Here is an 18,592-nt window from a genome sequence, read left to right as displayed (position 1 = left end):
AAATAATGAAAAAAGAAGTCAAAAAAAATTTTTATAATACACAAAGAACAAACATGGGGAGATTTCTATATACTTTGTACTTTTCAGTCAATTATGATTATAAATTATTCCCATTAGTTCATCCCCCAAAAGTGATGATCCTATGCTATTGTTTGAAGCCTCCCAATGACCAATCTGCTACCTCCCATATATAGACATGTTGGAATCCTTACAAACTGCTAACTAATTAAAGTTGATCTAATCTTACAAGAAGATGTTTTGGGCAGAACCTGAAACAAGGTACTAAGTAGAACTAATTAGTACAATGCTTGTGTTTGCACTTTTACTCATTGGAGTTCACAAGTATGCCAGCTTCACAAAGTAAACTTTGTACCTTTGTGAGTTCCCACCTCCCATAGTGCTCTCCCTCTCTCTCGTATCCCACAATTCCTCCCTCTTGTATAAAAGAAATAGACAGAAGCTCTCGATCAGATTTCACCAGAATGACATGAAGAGTGGTGCTGGCTCTGGAGGCTGAAGAAAGCAGAGGCAGAAGCAAAGGACAAAGTGGCAAGAGCTCTTGGAACCAAGCAGAGAGATAGGCCTCTAAGCTAACCGGGCTATATTGGAGATAATAAAAGATCTGAACTTTTATCACCTGGCTGCATTTGGGAAGAAGATCACCACATTTTGGCGCCCGAACAGGGACCGACAAAATCCTGATTCCAGGGAAGGCACCCAGAGAGAACTTTTATAATATTTTAAAGAAGAACAAGAAACCCCAACATAGACAGTTCCGATTATTAAGTTTTATCTGGAATCAAGCTTAACTATAATTCTTTGCAATGTCTATACACTGCTTCTGCTTTTACTTTGAAGGACCAAAACTTTAAAAAATGAATCTAATATTTTTTTCCTAAAGTCTTCCCTCAAATAGAAGCAGACATTTATCTTCTTCCTCTTGAATCTTTTTGTCTTCAGACTAATCACCTGCAATTCCTTTACTTTATGCTTATATGATAGATTCTTGAGATCTTTTGTTGTTTTCTGAAATCTGTTCCATCTGTCAACATCCAAATTCAAATTATCAAAATAATACAATATTTTAGAAAAAACTGAGTTCATATAAACATGGAAAAGAACCTTCACATTTACCTGGGAGTGGACATGCTCAGGGGAAAGTCACTGTATTCCCTTTATGTATAAAAAAATGAATCTACCAAGGGACATTTCAGTGGTGCAGTGGATAGAGCATCAGCCCTGCAGTCAGAAGGACCTGAATTCAAATCTGGCCTCAGACACTTAACACTTCCTAGCTGTGTGACCTAAGCAAGTCATTTAACCCCAATTGCCTTAGCATTATAAAAAGAATCTACCTATGTAATATCAGAAGAATTTTCAAACCAAGATTGAATTTAACGATAAATTTATCTCATTGACAAGATGATAAAATAAGAGAGAATTCAATTTTAGGATCTATATTAACATTGATAAATCACTTAAACTGATTTATTAAAAGTTTTATTTGAACAATTTATTGGAATCATTCTTGAAAAAAAGAGAATACAATAATGGAAGTTTGTTGTCCATTCATAGGTAGTAATTTGAAAAGTACCTAGAGGAAAATTTTTGAAATTTAAAATTGCCAGACCTAATGAGTCAATTGAGAAAATTTCTGTCTTTTCTCCTGCAACTTAAAAAATTGAGATTATTTTTTAAATTGCTATTTTTGTCTTACATTACAACTGGTGATTATAAAGTGTGTTTTAAGTAGCAAACATGATTTAAAAGAGCAATAAAACAAAAGCTGTAAGAATCATAAAAAATTAAATTGTATTTTACAACAATGCATATTAATTTTTGATACCTAATATATAATACATTAAAGTAAAATTTTGGTGAAAGCAAATAGTAAGAAGTAGTTATTATTGTCATAATTCCAATGACAGTGAATGGTGGCTCCAATGGCATTTAACAGATGTTCCATTTTTTAAGTAACAGCTGCTTGATGCATTCATTGGATCACATTAATGATCTGCTGGTTTTATTTCACTTCACAGATAAATTAGTATATTTACTTAAAAAAATGTGAACATATAACTTTTCAGGATTAATATATAAAGAAAATTAAGTTATTCTTGCTATAAAGTGATATATTTTTTAATTAATAAAGAGATTTGAATGTTTCACAAAAATGACATAGATTTTAGTTGCATTTGAATTTTTAAAGATACTTTCTTTTTTCTTATATTTTTTTAAAGATAAAGATGTTGTATCTGAATTGATAAGCATAATATGCAAAACTCTGTTTACATTTCACATGTACATTTTAATATATGCAAGAATCAGGTATATATGTATGTGTGTGCATATACAAGTATGTGTATCCCAAGAGAATTTGGCCTTCTACTGTGACATGTTAGCATACCAAAAGTCTTTGGGATTTAATGCTTAATATTTCACTAATATTATATATATTTACACATATACATATAATATGTACATGTATGTACACACATGTAGTAATTGACAAAATACCTAAATTTTTGACACTTAATATTGCCAGATCTAATAAACAAGTAAAGAAGTTTGCTTTCTTCCTTCCTGCTATTTAAAAATATTGATATTATTATAAAATTTCTATTTTTGCCTTAAAAAGAATAACATTTTCAGAATTTAAGTGATAGTAAAGGAGTAGTACATGAGTCTTTAAATTTCTCTTCTTCATCTTGAACATGGAGAAAGATCTAATACACATTAAACATACTGGATTTGGAAATAATAAATCTATGTGTTCTAGCTTCAATAGTTATTAGATTGGGAAATCACTTAGGTTTTTTAAAATCTTATTTTCCTCACTTCTTTAAAGGCTATAATGATATTTGTACTTCTATGATTTAGTTAATTTGTGATGAAAGCATTTTGTGCATTTTCTTATAAAACAATACACATTTTTGGTTTTATTTTTGTCATAAAGAATTCAAAGATACAATTTATATTTTATTACTCTCACTTAACTGTATGAGAAAGAGAATTCATTATAAGCTTCAATTTCAACATCTATAACATGACTTTAATAATATTTTTATAGAACCTGTTTTGAGCATATATATATATGTATTTGTATATGGAATTTTATTATTTTAAAAAAATTATCCATGATTTATACTTAAGTCTGCATGATCTTTCATAGTAGGTATTTTTTCTGACATATCACTATTTTCTCATTGTATAATAGAGGTGAAACTTTAAGTTTTATCATCTCTTTTAAGAAGTATTGCATCTGTCAAGGGAAAATCAGAAACTTTATGAGCAAAACTACAAAACACTTTCCACACAAATTAAGTCTGATCTAACCAACTGGAAAAATATTAAATGCTCTTGGATTGGGCGAGCAAATATAATAAAGATGACAATATTACCTAGATTAATCTATTTATTTAGCACTATACCAATCATACTCCCAAAAAGCTACTTTGATTAACTAGAAAAAATAACAACAAAGTTCATATGGAAAAACAAAAGGGCAAGAATTTCAAGGGAATTAATTAAAAAAAATCAAATGGAGGTGGCCTAGCTGTACCAGATCTAAAATTATATTATAAAGCAGCAATTACTAAAACCATCTAGTATTGGCTAAGAAATAGACTAGTTGATCAATGGAATAGGTTAGGTTCAAAGGACAAAACAGCCAATAACCTTAATAATATAGTGTTTGACAAACCCAAAGACCCCAGTTTCTGGGATAAGAATGCACTATTTGACAAAAATTGCTGGGAAAATTGGAAATTAGTATGGCAGAAACTAGGCATTGACCCACACTTAACACCGAACACCAAGATAAGGTCAAAACGGGTTCATGACCTAGGCATAAAGAATGAGATTATAAATAAATTGGAAGAGCATAGGATAGTTTACCTGTCAGACCTGTGGAAGAGGGAGGAATTTATGACCAAAGAAGAACTAGAGATCACTATTGACCACAAAATAGAAAATTTTGACTATATCAAATTGAAAAGTTTTTGTACAAACAAAACAAATGCAGACAAGATTAGAAGGGAAACAATAAACTGGGAAAACATTTTTACAATCAAAGATTCTGATAAAGGCCTCATTTCCAAAATACATAGAGAATTGACTCTAATTTATAAGAAATCAAACCATTCTCCAATTGATAAATGGTCAAAGGATATGAACAGACAATTCTCACACGAAGAAATTGAAACTATTTATAGACATATGAAAATATGCTCCAAATCATTATTAATCAGAGAAATGCAAATTAAGACAACTCTGAGATACCACTACACACCTGTCAGATTGGCTAGAATGACAGGGAAAGATAATGGGGCATGTTGGAGGGGATGTGGGAAAACAGGGACACTGATACATTGTTGGTGGAATTGTGAACACATCTAACCATTCTGGAGAGCAATCTGGAACTATGCTCAAAAAGTTATCAAACTGTGCATACCCTTTGATCCAGCAGTGTTTCTACTGGGCTTATACCCCAAAGAGATACTAAAGAAGGGAAAGGGACCTGTGTGTGCCAAAATGTTTGTGGCAGCCCTGTTTGTAGTGGCTAGAAGCTAGAAAATGAATGGATGCCCATCAATTGGAAAATGGTTGAGTAAATTGTGGTATATGAACGTTGTGGAATATTATTGTTCTGTAAGGAATGACCAGCAGGATGAATACAGAGATGACTGGTGAGACTTACATGAACTGATGCTAAGTGAAATGAGCAGAACCAGGAGATCATTATATACCTCAACAATGATACTGTTTGAGGATGTATTTTGATGGAAGTGGATCTCTTCAATAGAGAGACCTAACTCAGTTTCAATTGATCAAAAATGGGTAGAAGCAGCTATACCCAAAGAAAGAACACTGGGAGATGAATATAAACTGCTTGCATTTTTGTTTTTCTTCCCGGATTATTTATACCTTCTGAATTCAATTCTCCCTGTGCAACAAGAAAACTGTTTGGTTCTGCACATGTATATTGTATCCAGGATATACTGTAACCTATTCAACATGTAAAGGATTGCTTGCCATCTGGGGAAGGGGGTAGAGGGAGGAAGGGGAAAAATCGGAACAGAAGTGAATGCAAGGGATAATGTTGTAAAAAATTACCCTGGCATGAGTTCTATCAATAAAAAGTTATTAAAAAAAGTATTGCATACTAAATTTTATAAAAATTGATTTAGCAAAAAATATGAAGAAACACATGTGAAATTACAAGAGTTTAAAACAAGACTATTTTGTGTAAATCACAAAACTAAGATTTCAATATACATTTTGTTTTAGATGCCTTTAAAATTATCAGAGAAGCTTATTATTCTTTATCTGAAATTTTCAATCAGTGTAATTTCACAAAGTACATTATGATTATTATGAAATCTAACTTATTAAATTATAAAAAATGAAGCATTTTATGATTGAATGTTTTGAAGTTTATCTTATTCATACATGTTATAAATACCATAAATAGTAAATACATATTACATATTATTTTAACTTCATGTCATAAACATTATAGCTTTATTTTTCATTCATTTTGATTTCAAATATTGGAGTAAACTTGCCAAAACCTTTAACAAATCTAAAAGAGGGGGCAGCTAGGTGGTGTAGTGGATAGAGCACCAGCCCTGAAGTCAGGAGGTCCTGAATTTAAATCTGGTCTCAGATACTTAACACTTTCTAGTTGTGTGACCCTAGTCAAGTCACTTAACCCCAATTACCTCAGCTTAAAAAAAAGTCTAAAATGGTTGACTATACATTTTAGCATAAATAAATTAGAAGACAACCATATACAGTACCAAAAAACTTCTGAAGTTGAAAACTCTCTACGTATTTGACAAGTTTACTCCAATATTTGAAGCAAGGAGATGAACAATTTATTTTTTAAAATATGACTTTTTTTTTTGCAATTAAGTGAACTATGTAATTATTCTATAATTGAACTTTGAAGTATTGTTGACTTTTCTAAATAATCCTGCAAATACTGTGAATGCTATCAATAAAGCACAGAAGTTAAATAAAAACAAATGCATGTGTAAACTTTAATAAAGATTGTAGATGTGGAATGTTTTGGAGTTATTTTTCAATTTTTATCCTCAGAATTTATCACTGTTGGATTGATATAAATTATATTTTGAATTTATAAAGTAGAGAATGATATAATTTAGATAGAACTCTACATGTTAGTTGTGATTAGGGGGATTTCTAAGAGTAAATAGTTAACAATTTTTAATTGTTAAAAATAGGTAACTAAATGAATAAAGAGTACAGGTCACAAAATCTAATATTTAAGACTGGAAAATATGAAGAATGAAAAAAATCTACTTATATAAAACTTTTCTTTCTATATACTACTTTAATACTTCTAAAGTAAATCTTCTTTTAAAAAATAAAATTATTTTAAAAGTATGTGCAAGATGCTGTGGCAGATGATGATGTTATAAAGGCAACATTAAGGCATATATAGTCCTCAATAAGTGTACTACTATCTCTATTAAACAATCTATGTTTTCTAGCATTGAAAATATCGTTATTTGAATGAATGTATAAATTGTTTAACCCACCCAAGAATTTTATAAAACAAACAAAAAAGATTTTAGAGACGGTATGATTTAGTGGAAAAAGAGCTAGCTTCAGACTTATGATATCCTTAGTTTAACTCCTCCTCCTTCTCACACGTAATGATTATATGGCCCAAGGAAAATTAATAAATCTCTTATTGCCCCAAGAAAAATTAAACAATGCTAGAAAATTGCAATACTACATTGGAAGAGAGGATTTCCTTTTAGGAATTTTCATACATCAATGAAATCACATTTCTGTACCAGAAGGGGCAAAATAGCTAATCTAGCATCCTTTCACAAGATCACAATTGAAAATTTTCAGTATTTTTATATTTGAGTTAACATCATAATTCTCCTGGGAGGCATTAAAGAAGAAGTATTACAGAGTAGAAAGAATTAGAGTGGGTTTTGAATAAAAAGACCTAAAATCAAATTCTGATTACTAATAATGTTGGATAAGTTCTTGTTCCTTCTTACCTTAATCTCTATTTTTTTTTTTTAATAGGAATAAGAATATTTGGATTACTTACCTCCAGGACCTTTCTGAGAAGAAAAAAAGTGATTTATAAACCTTAAAATGCTAGAGAAATGGGAGCTAACCTGTTGATTTTGGGGGAATATTAAATAGCCTACATGATATCTAGAAAAAAAGACAAGGCCAGCTTCTATTATATTTGGTGAATGATAGCCATTTCCTCCCTTCAGTTATACTGGTGCCTTACTTCACTGCTGTACTCATCTTCATGATATGCAGTTCCATTAAATTTACACATATACCTCATTAACTTGAGATAATTGGAGAGATTACCTGGAGTAACAAAAAGTAGAAGGTGAATGGAAATTGGGCATAAAATGCTGCTAATGTATTCTTTCCACTTTCTGTACATATCTCTTCCTAAACCTTCAAAAAGAAGAAATTACTAAATACAAATTGCATTTTACTTTGAACATGATTTGTTATAATTTGCATTTAAAGGCCATGTTACTAATTTCCTGTCAATAAAACTTTTGCTTCACTCTGTAAAAAAGTTATTTTTATTTATTTATTTATATAAAGTACACATTTCTTTATGAATCAAATTGGAAGAAAAAAATCAGGACAAAAGGGAAAAACCACAGGAGAGAAAAATAAAACAGAAAAAAGAAGTGAATATAGCACGTGTTGATTTACATTCAATCTCCATAGTTCTTTTTCTGGATGCAGATGGCATTTTCCAATCAAAGTTTATTTGGATTGCCTTGGATCAGTGAACTACTAAGAAGAACCAAGTCTTTCATAGTTGATACTTGTTTATTCTCGCTGTTATTTCTGGTTCTGTTTGTTTCAATCAGCATCATTTCATGTAAATATTTCCAGGTCTTTCTAAGGTTGGCTTGTTCATTATCATCAATAATATTCAATTATCTTAATATACCACAATTTATTCAGCCATTCTCCAATTGATGGGCATCTACCCATTTTCCATTTCTTTTCTACCACAAAAAAAGCTGCTGCAAACATTTTTGACCATGTAAGTCCTTTCCTCTCATTTGTGATTTCCTTGGGATACAGACCCAGTAATGGCACTGATAGGTCAAAGGGTATGTACAGTTTTATAGTCTTTTGGGCATAGTTCCAAATTGATAGGGATAAAACATTCTAATTATAATAGCCTAATCCATTTTTGGAAATGAGCCTAGGTGGCTGGAAGTCAAAAAGGTGACCTTACTATCCATATATCCCCTGACGGTTCAAAAGAAGTACCTCTGTAGTGATAATAGAGAACAGAATCCAGGAAGAGGTATATAAGCCCTCTTTCCCTCTCTGATTAGAATGCTGTCATGTTATGCTCTAATGATTCGTGGTAATATCCAATATAATATAATCCATCACTCTTTTGAAGTTATTATTTACTTTATTCTTTGATCCCTTTTGAAACAATGAAAGCAATGAAAATTTGTGAGCCACTCAATAATAAAGACATAAGGTTTTGGAATAAAAGAAGGGATTTGACTACTTATATAAACATGGAGGAAGATTTCTAATAAGAGTTCTACAGCATTCAATTATGTATATTTACATATGTATATATATATATACGCATGCATATTTGTGCATATGTTACACACATTTATATCAGGTCTATATCTATATCATCTCTATGTCTATATCTATATACACATATCTATACTGTTATCTATCTATCTCTCTATATGAGATTAGATCTATTCTACTTTGCTCCTGAGGGCAGAACTAAGACTAATAGATAGGATTTGCCAGAAGATGGATTTTTTGCTTTAATATAAAGAAAATGTTGCCAACAATTAAATTAATCAACTAGCAAGTTTCTGATCAATATTTCAAGAAAAATATCGATGACCACTTATGAGGAATCTTGTAGAGGGTATGCATATGTTAAGTAGAGTCAAGGCTATTTGATCTCGGAGATCCCTCCAATTGTTTCTGAGTCTGACATTATCTTTAAAATTAGGGTAATGATACATGGACTCTATTTAAAAAGGTTATTGTGAATAAAGTTCTTTGAAAAAAATAACTTGCTCTATAAGTGATAATTAAAGAAATGTTTAGGAGTCTGGCTCAAGTGCAAAGTCATTTTAATAGGATCATTCCACATGGAGAGTCTATGTTCTCTGTTAGCAGCACAATCATATCATGAAATGTGATTTGGAGAGATCATGGAGCATGTGCATACCTTCTATAGCTGATTCTTGTTGGTTAAAAATATAGTGATGAGAAGGATATTTTATTAGTTGAAGTGGAATTCAAAAAAGCTGTCAGTTTCAACCTAGACTCTTTTGAAGATTTTCTGTGTTTTTAGAAATCTCAGAGTTTCATTTGCTTATATTATTCAGTGAGAAAAAAAAATGCTATGAAGGGAAAAAGCTTGGGGTTTTCTTTGCTAAGGCAATCTGTTTCTATGAAAGGTGTTTGGCCTTAGTCTCTGTTTTAGATAAAGTTGACTGGAATATATGATTCTGTGAATTTTAAAAGGTCAAGAGGACACTTTGGCTTCTTGGCATTCCAGAGTCTGGGTGACCTTCAGGACCTGAGCTCAGTGGTACCTGCCACAAGGATTCACCTGACACTTCTTCAGCCTTGAGCTTGGTAGGACAATTATTATGTAGAAAGTGAGCTAACTTGAATCTATTTCTCTCAGATCCTGAGTTTGTAGAGGGGAAAATATGTTCCTGGGTATGGGGGAAAATGTTTGTACTTTGTCCTTACTCTCTCATCAACATAAAGATCACTTTTTAAAAGCTATTCAGATAAATTAAGTGATTAGACAAAATTAGGATGCTAGTCACCATTGCCTAACAATGGTAAGGACACTAGTAATAATGGTTTAAGCCAATGGTGGTAGAAACCTTCCAGTAACCAAGAACTATAATAGCCAAATATAGCCTATCTAGCTGTGTGATAGTGGTTTACAGCCCTATTGTAGTATTTAATTTAAGTTTTAGAGCTTTGGGAGAAAAAGATGAAAGGACAAATAATGTATTTACATATTTGCATGTATGTTAAATAGCACATAATACACACACACACACACACACACACACACACACACACACACACACACACATATATATATATATATATATATATATATACTTTTTACCTTTCCCCATGCAATCTCAGCATCCAAATTAGCAGGCATTCCTTCAACTGCCGATCTCTTTGTCAATTCTGTATCTGTTGCTGCCAGCCACTCTGTTAAGGCATTCATTTCCTTCCGCAACTTCCTTGACAATTTCAAACATTTCTCTAACTGTTGCTTCTTTTCTGTTACCTAAAGGAGAAAAAATGGCATATAAACAGCTTTGTTTTTTATTGGGGACCACATTATTTTTGTTTTTATATATTTTTATTATTTATAATTTTGTTACCAGTTTTATAATAATTTAAATGAATGGCTTATTATGACTAAATAGTAAAAACAGTCTACAATGAACAGGATCCCTTCTGCAGTAAAAATGTTAAAAAATCATCTTAGTTATTATTGAAAGAATTGAATGAAAGCTGCTTACTACAATATAATGAAGACTTCAAGATTACCATGAACAATTAGTGATTTCTGGTAAAGTTTTTGCTGAGAATGTATCTAATAATCCTTTCAAGGACATGTTCCTAAACACTATGTCTGGGGCTGATTCAATCAATCAATATAATGCTGGAGGTCTTTTGGATAAATCACCACATTTCATATAAAATAAGTAATAAATTATTATGCCCGAAACATTTTTTTTTGGTGAGAAAACATCTCAATTGTTTACTCTGTCTCAATATGGCTTGGATACTACATAACAAGAAATCTATCTGAGTTGGCTGATGGACTTAGTCCCATTCTTTGGCATAAAATCATTCATGCTTTCAGCAACCTGCAGTCCAAGAAAAGAGAGCATTTCATTTAAATCTCTCTGTAAGAATTAATTGTGTAGGAGGAGAAAAGCTCTTTCCTTGGCTTTTGTCTCTTTGGCTACCATGTTGACAGAGATGCTTCTTGAACTTTCAATGGTTTCAGAGGATTTGGATTTTTTCCTTGGTGTCCTACAAGCATCCCCAAAATGGAGGACACCAGTATTTCCATAGGAGTCAAGGTTCCTATGACATAGGATAAAATATCAAAACCAGATTCAACATTCTACAAAAATTTCAGTAGAAAAATTTATACATAGTCAAGGGAACATCTTGAAGTTTCTAAATGAAAGGATTTACAAAAGATAAATTATAGCTTTGGTCCCATTTCCCTAAGAGTTTATATGTTCTTGTGGGAGAAGACATTATATCCTTTTAGGAGAGAAACTTTTGTCCTATATACTATCATGGTAAAACATCCATTTCTTAAAACTACTCAAGTCTGCTGATTTATATAATTATGGTGGGAGAACATTCTGGCAGTAGCTTGTGAACTATGCCATTAGAAAGATTCCTTCTAAAACTTCACTTTCCATTTAGCACTAACTTTGACACCTAAGAATATAATAGATCTATAGACCTAACTTGTTGGTATGAATTGGAGTCCATATAGTACCTCTAGAGCATCTACTACATAAAAGCAAAGGCATATAAATAGTCCTGCTCTCAAGGAGCTCCACTAGTGAATTAATATTTAAGTAACTGAATACATATAAAATAAATACTGAATATAAAGAAGGTAACTTTAAAGAAGAAGGTTCAAATGGTTTGAAATTAGGCAATTAGGAGGGCCTGAAGCAGAAGTTGGCATTGAAATGAATCTTTAAAGAAATCAGGGCTTTCAAGAGGAAGACATGAGAAGAGAAAACAATTCAGGCATGAGGGGCAGTCACTGTAATTTTATACTATATATTATTTTAAAGAAACAAAAATTAAACCTCTAACAAGAGACAAAATGCTTTTTGGGAGGAAGAACTCAATTGAAGAAATCAGGAAATAAATCATGTAGGAAATGGCATTTGATATGAATGCCTTGAAGGGAAGTGAGGTTACAAAGAAGTGAAGGTGAAGAAAAGAAACATTCTATTTTTGTACTGACTAATCTGTTGTATTTCTCCTTTGTAGAATCAAAATATTAAGAATATATGTAGGAAAAAGGATCATACCCTAATATGGCCAGAGGAAAGAAAGGAAGGAAGGAAGGAAAAAAGAACAAAGAAGGAAGGAATAAAGGAAGGAAAACAGAATGAAGGAATAAAGGAAGGAGGAAAAAAAATAGGAGGAAGGAAGAGAAGGAGGAAGAAAAGAAGAAAGGAGAGAGGGAGGGGGGAATGTTATTGTTTTTTGTCTTCATTCATGTAAAGAGAACCATGACATCAGAGAGGTGATGCCATGACATGCAAGTGAGTTGGATTTAAGTGAGGGAGGGCTGGGCAAAGTCACTGCCTCACTTTCCCCTCTAGAGCCACCAGGAAATGCAAGCTCCAAAAGGAGCTTCCAAAAGGGAAGGGATTGTTTTTGACCTTGGCTCTCAAGGATTGATCAATCTTTCAGACTCAGCCCCACTTAGTCACTGTTGGGGTTATATTGATTTAGAGTAATATAAACAACATTTATTTCTGTTTGACCAGAAATCCTGAGGGTCTTCCACATTTAGATTGATCAACTGATTTTGATTAGGAAAAGAAGCCATTCTGAGTCTCATTTCTTAAATTAACCCAAATCAATCATTTATTGGGTGTGGCCTTGGTCAAACTGAGACCAAATAAAGGCTTAAAAGACCAAAGTCTCCATTTTTTTTTTTTTTTTTTGCACTAAGGCAATTGGGATTAAGTGACTTGCCCAAGGTCACACAGGAAGGAAGTGTTAAATGTCTGAAATCAAATTTGAACTCAGGTCCTCCTGACTTCAGGACTGGTACTCTAACCACTATACTACCTACCTGCCTCCATGGTGATTTTTAACAATGAGATGATTCAGGCCAGTTTTAATGACCTTGTGATCAAGAAAGCCATCTATCTCCAAAGAGAGGACTGTGGGAACTGAGTGTGGATCACAGCATAGCATTTTTATTTTTTTTGTTGTTTGCTTGCATTTTATTTTTTTTCTCATTTTTCCCTTTTTGATCTGATTTTTCTTTGCAGCAAGATAATTGTATAAATATGTATACATATATTGGCTTTGACGTATATTTTTACCATGTTTGACATATATTGGACTACTTGCTGTCTGGAGGAAAGATTGGGGATGGGAGGAAATTGGAACACAAGATTTTATGAGGGTCAATGTTAAAAAATTGTTCATGCATGTGTTTTGAAAATAAAAAGCTTTAATAATAATAATAATAATAATAATAAAAGATCAAGGTCTCCCACTGCATATAGGACTATCTCCACTCATCTTGATCTATACTTTGTCACTGTGCCCAGATGGTTCTGGAGGGGAAAGAGAGGCAGGTGACCTTGTCCAGCACTACCTCACTTAAATCCAATTCACTTGCATGTCATGCCCCCAACCCCTAATGTCATGGTCCACTTTGAGAAAGAAGAACAAACAATAATCTTTTGTGCCTAGCAAATGACAAGTTTTTAATCAATATATGTTGAGTTAAAAGACTTCCTTTCCTCTTCTCTGGGGCTGGAGAATCATAATAAATCTATGTCAATAGGCATTCCTTATGCACAATATGAAGTTATTGGTTTCATTTTTGTTTTCCTTCCACTTAGGATCAGGGTGATATAGGTATCTGAATTTCATTAAAAAAATCTACATTTGTATTCATTCTAATGAGAAAAATCATGTTGAAAAATAAAACACATTAAAATCCACTCAGATTTCAGCCATTCAGAGTAACTGCAGGACTATGTGTTTGTACAATAAGGCCTAAGCACAATAACCAGTCCACTACTTTTCTGCAATTATATTCACATTCAAAACATAAGAGGAAAAACAAAAAAAGAAAAAAGAAAAATACTTCATAGATCTTAAAAAGGCATGACAAAGAATAGACTCTTTGAAATGCTAACATTCAGTGACATTCATTAATTTCCTGGTTAGAAGATATATATATGGAAATAGAGATTACTTTTCTAAGGTTGTAAATGTTATAAGTGTGCTCTGAATTCTATTTAAATAGAGTCTAGAAGATGCACTACCAACAATAAAATCAATAAAAAAGTTAGCTGATGCAAAACATTATATTTTTTATAGATTTAATCTTTGGCAACCAATTTTTCTTTGCTATTGGTATAAAAAGGACACCAGATTTTACATTTCAAAGGAATATTCTTATCAGAGACTGTCTTATCGAATCTCTATATTTTTATGTTTATATTATACTATATACATATATGTATATATATATATATATATTTCATATGTGTGTGGGTATGTTTAGCTATATCTATATATCTATATAATAGGAAAGACTGCCATCTTTAGGAACTTAGAGTTTTGACACTTTTTGTATTTTTCTTTTTCTGAAGAGATCTGTTTAAAGAGTGCCACCTGCAGCATGGTTCTTTGGTATTGACTTTTTCATGATAAACTTATTCTTGAATTGAAGGAAATAGTTTTATTGGGATGATTCTACTAGAGCAAAAATCAGAGATTAAAGGCAAAGAATTTTAACATAGTATAAAAGGCATGTTATCCAATAACATTGAATATGATGAGATTTCTACCATAAATATATTTTCATATACAGGGAAATGATGTTTAAATAATGCTTCAAAGTAGAATTTTCATGAACTGGAAATTATTTTTTAATAAACAACAGAAACAAAAGCTTAGTGCTGAAGTGAAACTGAACAAAACCCAAGAGTAAAATCTCAGAAAGTCATATAAAAGTATGCATTTTAAAAATGCGTAATTATTTTATATACCTATACTTTAAAATGTTTTATCTTAAAAATAATCTACTGTTGCTATTAGCATTAATAAAAAAGAGAATTCTGAGGCTGAAGATTGCTTGCAGGTCAAAATGATGACTTTTTTGAAGGTTAAAAAAATCTAGTGCACAGAACATTTTAAGAAGATATATATATATATATGTATATATATATTCTATAATCAGTTTTTAAAAATAATTACTTTTATTAAAAATTCTTTGGTTTTCATTTTGTTGCTACATTTTTTATGAGCATGTTATGTTTTATAAGTTCCTATAGAACTTTCTTTTCATACATTACTATGACACACTAATTAAAATAAATACTAAATGACATGTCTACATTAACAAGAATAAATAGAACATTAAATCTTTCTAAGACATAATTATGTATAACATTGTTCATTTAGATGAATGTAATAGTGAGATAAACAAATAAAAGTAAATGTATGTAAGGGAATAATTACATCATGTTTTACCTTAAATATTCTCTTTCAAAGTCAAAGTTATTCATCAGTCAACTTAGTGAATTAAAACTGTTCAAGAAAAGGTCATGATTAAGAAATATAAAGTATAAATAAAGAACATACCTTGCAGTTATAGAAATGACTAAATGTGTAGAACAGACAACAGCTCAACCATTATCTATTATTTACTGATTAAATTTTTTTTAAAAAAGCTATTGTATTGTTAGAACGAAACAAAGGCCTAAAAGTTCTCTTCAACAAATTCTCTTGTATATGTTAAGATTATACAACCTTTCTTGATGAAGACAAATAGTAAAACTTTGTTGAATGCTTATTTACAATAGAAAAAAAGGCATAAAATGAATTATATGCTGGCCTGGGGGGTTTATCTTGTGTTGTCTTCTTCAGACACAATTTCTAACACAATATTAACAACTTTCTTAGGGAAATAAGAGAGAACTGAGTTAAGTAACAAAAACAAATAGATGTTGAAAATACTTGTCTAACACCTTTGAACTTGATCCTAACCATGAAGAAAATGGGCATTAAGTTGCAAAAAGTAATAATATATTTTCCAAATAGAAAAACAATTTTGAATTATACTAAAATGTGCTTAACGTGCTCCTGTCCTTTGATAAAGGATTCCTTCTTCTAATATATGCCACAGAATGAAAATTCTTCTATACCAAATATTTATTGCATCATTTTTCATATTGGCAAAGAACTGAAAACAAAGCAGATACCCATAAATTGGGGAATAGTTAAATAACATGTCATACATGAATATAAGAGAATACTACTCCACTCTAAAAATATGATAATTACAAAATACAGGAAAGAATTATATTAACTAATGAAAAGTGCATAGAAACAAGTAATCAATATCCATGGTGACTATGGTTAGGTAAAAAAAAAGAAAAAAAATTAAAACTGAATGATGTGAAATTATAATGAATAAGCTTAACCCCAAAGAAAAGATTTGAATTTATATCTCCCTCCCTTCCTTGCAGAGGAAACTATAGATATGGAACACTTCATAAAATGTTGGATTCAGTTCAGTTAAACTTTTATCCTTTCTTTTTTTTTTTCTTAATTATAAGGGATGGGTGTGTTAAGGAAAATTTGGAATAAAGGTATATTAGAAAATAGAGGTAATGTAAAAATAAAAGATTACAAGGCAAATAAAAGTGAATAACACTACAAGATAGATTAATTTAAATGCCTTTCAAAAGCACACATGGAAATAAATCTAATTGACTGTTTTCAATAAACTTTTCAATGAGTACTATTCTTTAAGGGTAAAAATAGGATTAATTTCAGAGGCATAAATAAAGCACAGGCAAATAATTGGTATCACTCAACACATAGCTCTAAAAATAAGAAACAAAGTTGAATTTTGTGTTATGGTCCAAAGAAAAAATTTTTCATAAGTACCTACTTTTGCACCCAAATCATTATAATGCAACTTCAAAGCAGTTAGTCTTTCATCAAGTTCTTTGGGATTTTCTGTCTGTTGTTTCTGCACAATCTGTCGACCAGTTTTTATCACATTTTCCACCTCAGACTTCACCTCACTCAGGCTTTTGTATAATTTCTATGTCAAGACACACAACAAACAATTCAAGGTAAAGACAATGAAAAATGATGAATTCTAACAAATATGCAAAATGATAGGCAATCTGTGGTGTTACTTGCCATTGCAGTATCATACAAAACGACTATTAGTTTAAATGGTGAAGTAACTTTAATTCATCTATCCTTTTTCATTTTCAATTTTTAAAATTAGGATTAGGTTGTGTACAACTGAAGAGGAAACTGAGGTTGATAGATCTTTTCAGTTAAGGAATTCTTAGCCCAATGGGAATAATTCAATGGGTTATTGCAGCAGCAGAGGGAAACTAGTTAACCTTCAAAAGGATGAACCAGGCCATTTTAGCAAAATGAATAGGTAAAAGCTCCCATGCCAAGAGGAACAGACCTAGAAACATCCTCTGCACTTTCAGCTTTGGCAAGATAGGGAGACCCATCCTTATTCTTTGATAGTGTTTAAACTTATAAACAGATATAATTCAGGGTTAAAAATATCAATTTATTAATGAATATGTAAGTATATGTTATATATGTGGGAGTTCATGTATGTTTATGCATATATTTACATATAAAATTAGATCAATTTATATTTTATCTTTACATTATATTTAAGAAAGTTTTGATTTTTATTTTGTATGAATTTATTTAGCTAGCTTTTTTCATTAAGTGAGCATAGTAGCTTTTTACAGAGCTATTAAGTGATGCTGATAATTTATTATTACCTTCCCCCTACCTTTTTTCCCACTGAAGTTCTATTCCGATACTTCCTCGTGGCCTAGAGCTTACCCTAAGTTATACGGTCTTCACCAGTGAGATATCAGCTTTAGTATGTCCTGCTAAGCTGGAAAGACTTCAGATATAATATTGGTGATATAATATTTTTTAAGAGTTCAACCTATCTATATTAATTTGAATGAGGCTTATCACAAAGGTTGATCATTAAGTAATTATCATTATTTTTGTTAGAGCAACTCAAGAAATTATCTACTTAAGCATATAGAAGTTGCCATTTGCAAGGGTAGAGAGAATACTTATATCATTATGATCACACTTCTTTTTATAAATATTGAGGTATTACCAAGACAATGGAAGCAGTTGCCTTAACTACCACATTAATTTGAGTACTGCACTTTATGCATCTCAATATTACCACTTCTATAACACCAAAGATCCTTATTCTCAATTTTCCATATTCTTTACTGAAAGTACCAATAATTATTGCCTATATTTTCTACTGAGCAGCTTAAAGCAATGAAGTCAGATATATTTTTTTCCTATCTGAAAACAAACAAACAAAACACATTATTTCTTTTCTCATTACAATTTATATTAAGTCTCCTCCTTTTAGATTTTATCTAACAGTAGGTTTGGCATCTTTCTAAAGTAGTAATCAGGTATTCTAATTACTGGTGTATATACCTCCTACTGTAATAGAATATAAACCTAACAAAGAGAAAGGCTGATTTAGAAAAATGCTATATATTACTCACACCTGGATTAGTACCATGTCATAATATGTATATATAGATTATAGCATAAGGGGTTATACATTTGAATTGTATTGTCTCCCCCCAAATTCCAGACTTATTTAAAAGAAAATCTTCTTGAAAATAAAAATAATCACAGTTTAATACATTGTTTAAAAATATTTAAATACTAATGA

The 18,592-nt window shown here is 31.2% G+C and overlaps 1 protein-coding gene across 1 annotated transcript in view; it reads right to left on the bottom strand.

Annotated features, from left to right (window-relative positions):
• Positions 1 to 18,592, bottom strand: part of DMD (dystrophin) — a 2,219,276-nt gene that overhangs the window by 1,363,996 nt on the left and 836,688 nt on the right. The window contains exons 33-34 of the mRNA XM_051991017.1: positions 16,778 to 16,933; positions 10,187 to 10,357 (exon numbers count right to left, since the gene is read on the bottom strand). Of these exons, the coding sequence (XP_051846977.1) occupies positions 10,187 to 10,357; positions 16,778 to 16,933 (327 nt within the window). The remainder of the gene's footprint in view (positions 1 to 10,186; positions 10,358 to 16,777; positions 16,934 to 18,592) is intronic.

This window comes from Antechinus flavipes, chromosome 3 (genome assembly GCF_016432865.1).
Source record: "Antechinus flavipes isolate AdamAnt ecotype Samford, QLD, Australia chromosome 3, AdamAnt_v2, whole genome shotgun sequence".
Taxonomy (NCBI): Eukaryota; Metazoa; Chordata; class Mammalia; order Dasyuromorphia; family Dasyuridae; genus Antechinus; species Antechinus flavipes.
The sequence above is the reverse complement of the archived record's forward strand: the minus strand, read 5'-3'. Positions and strand labels throughout refer to the sequence as shown.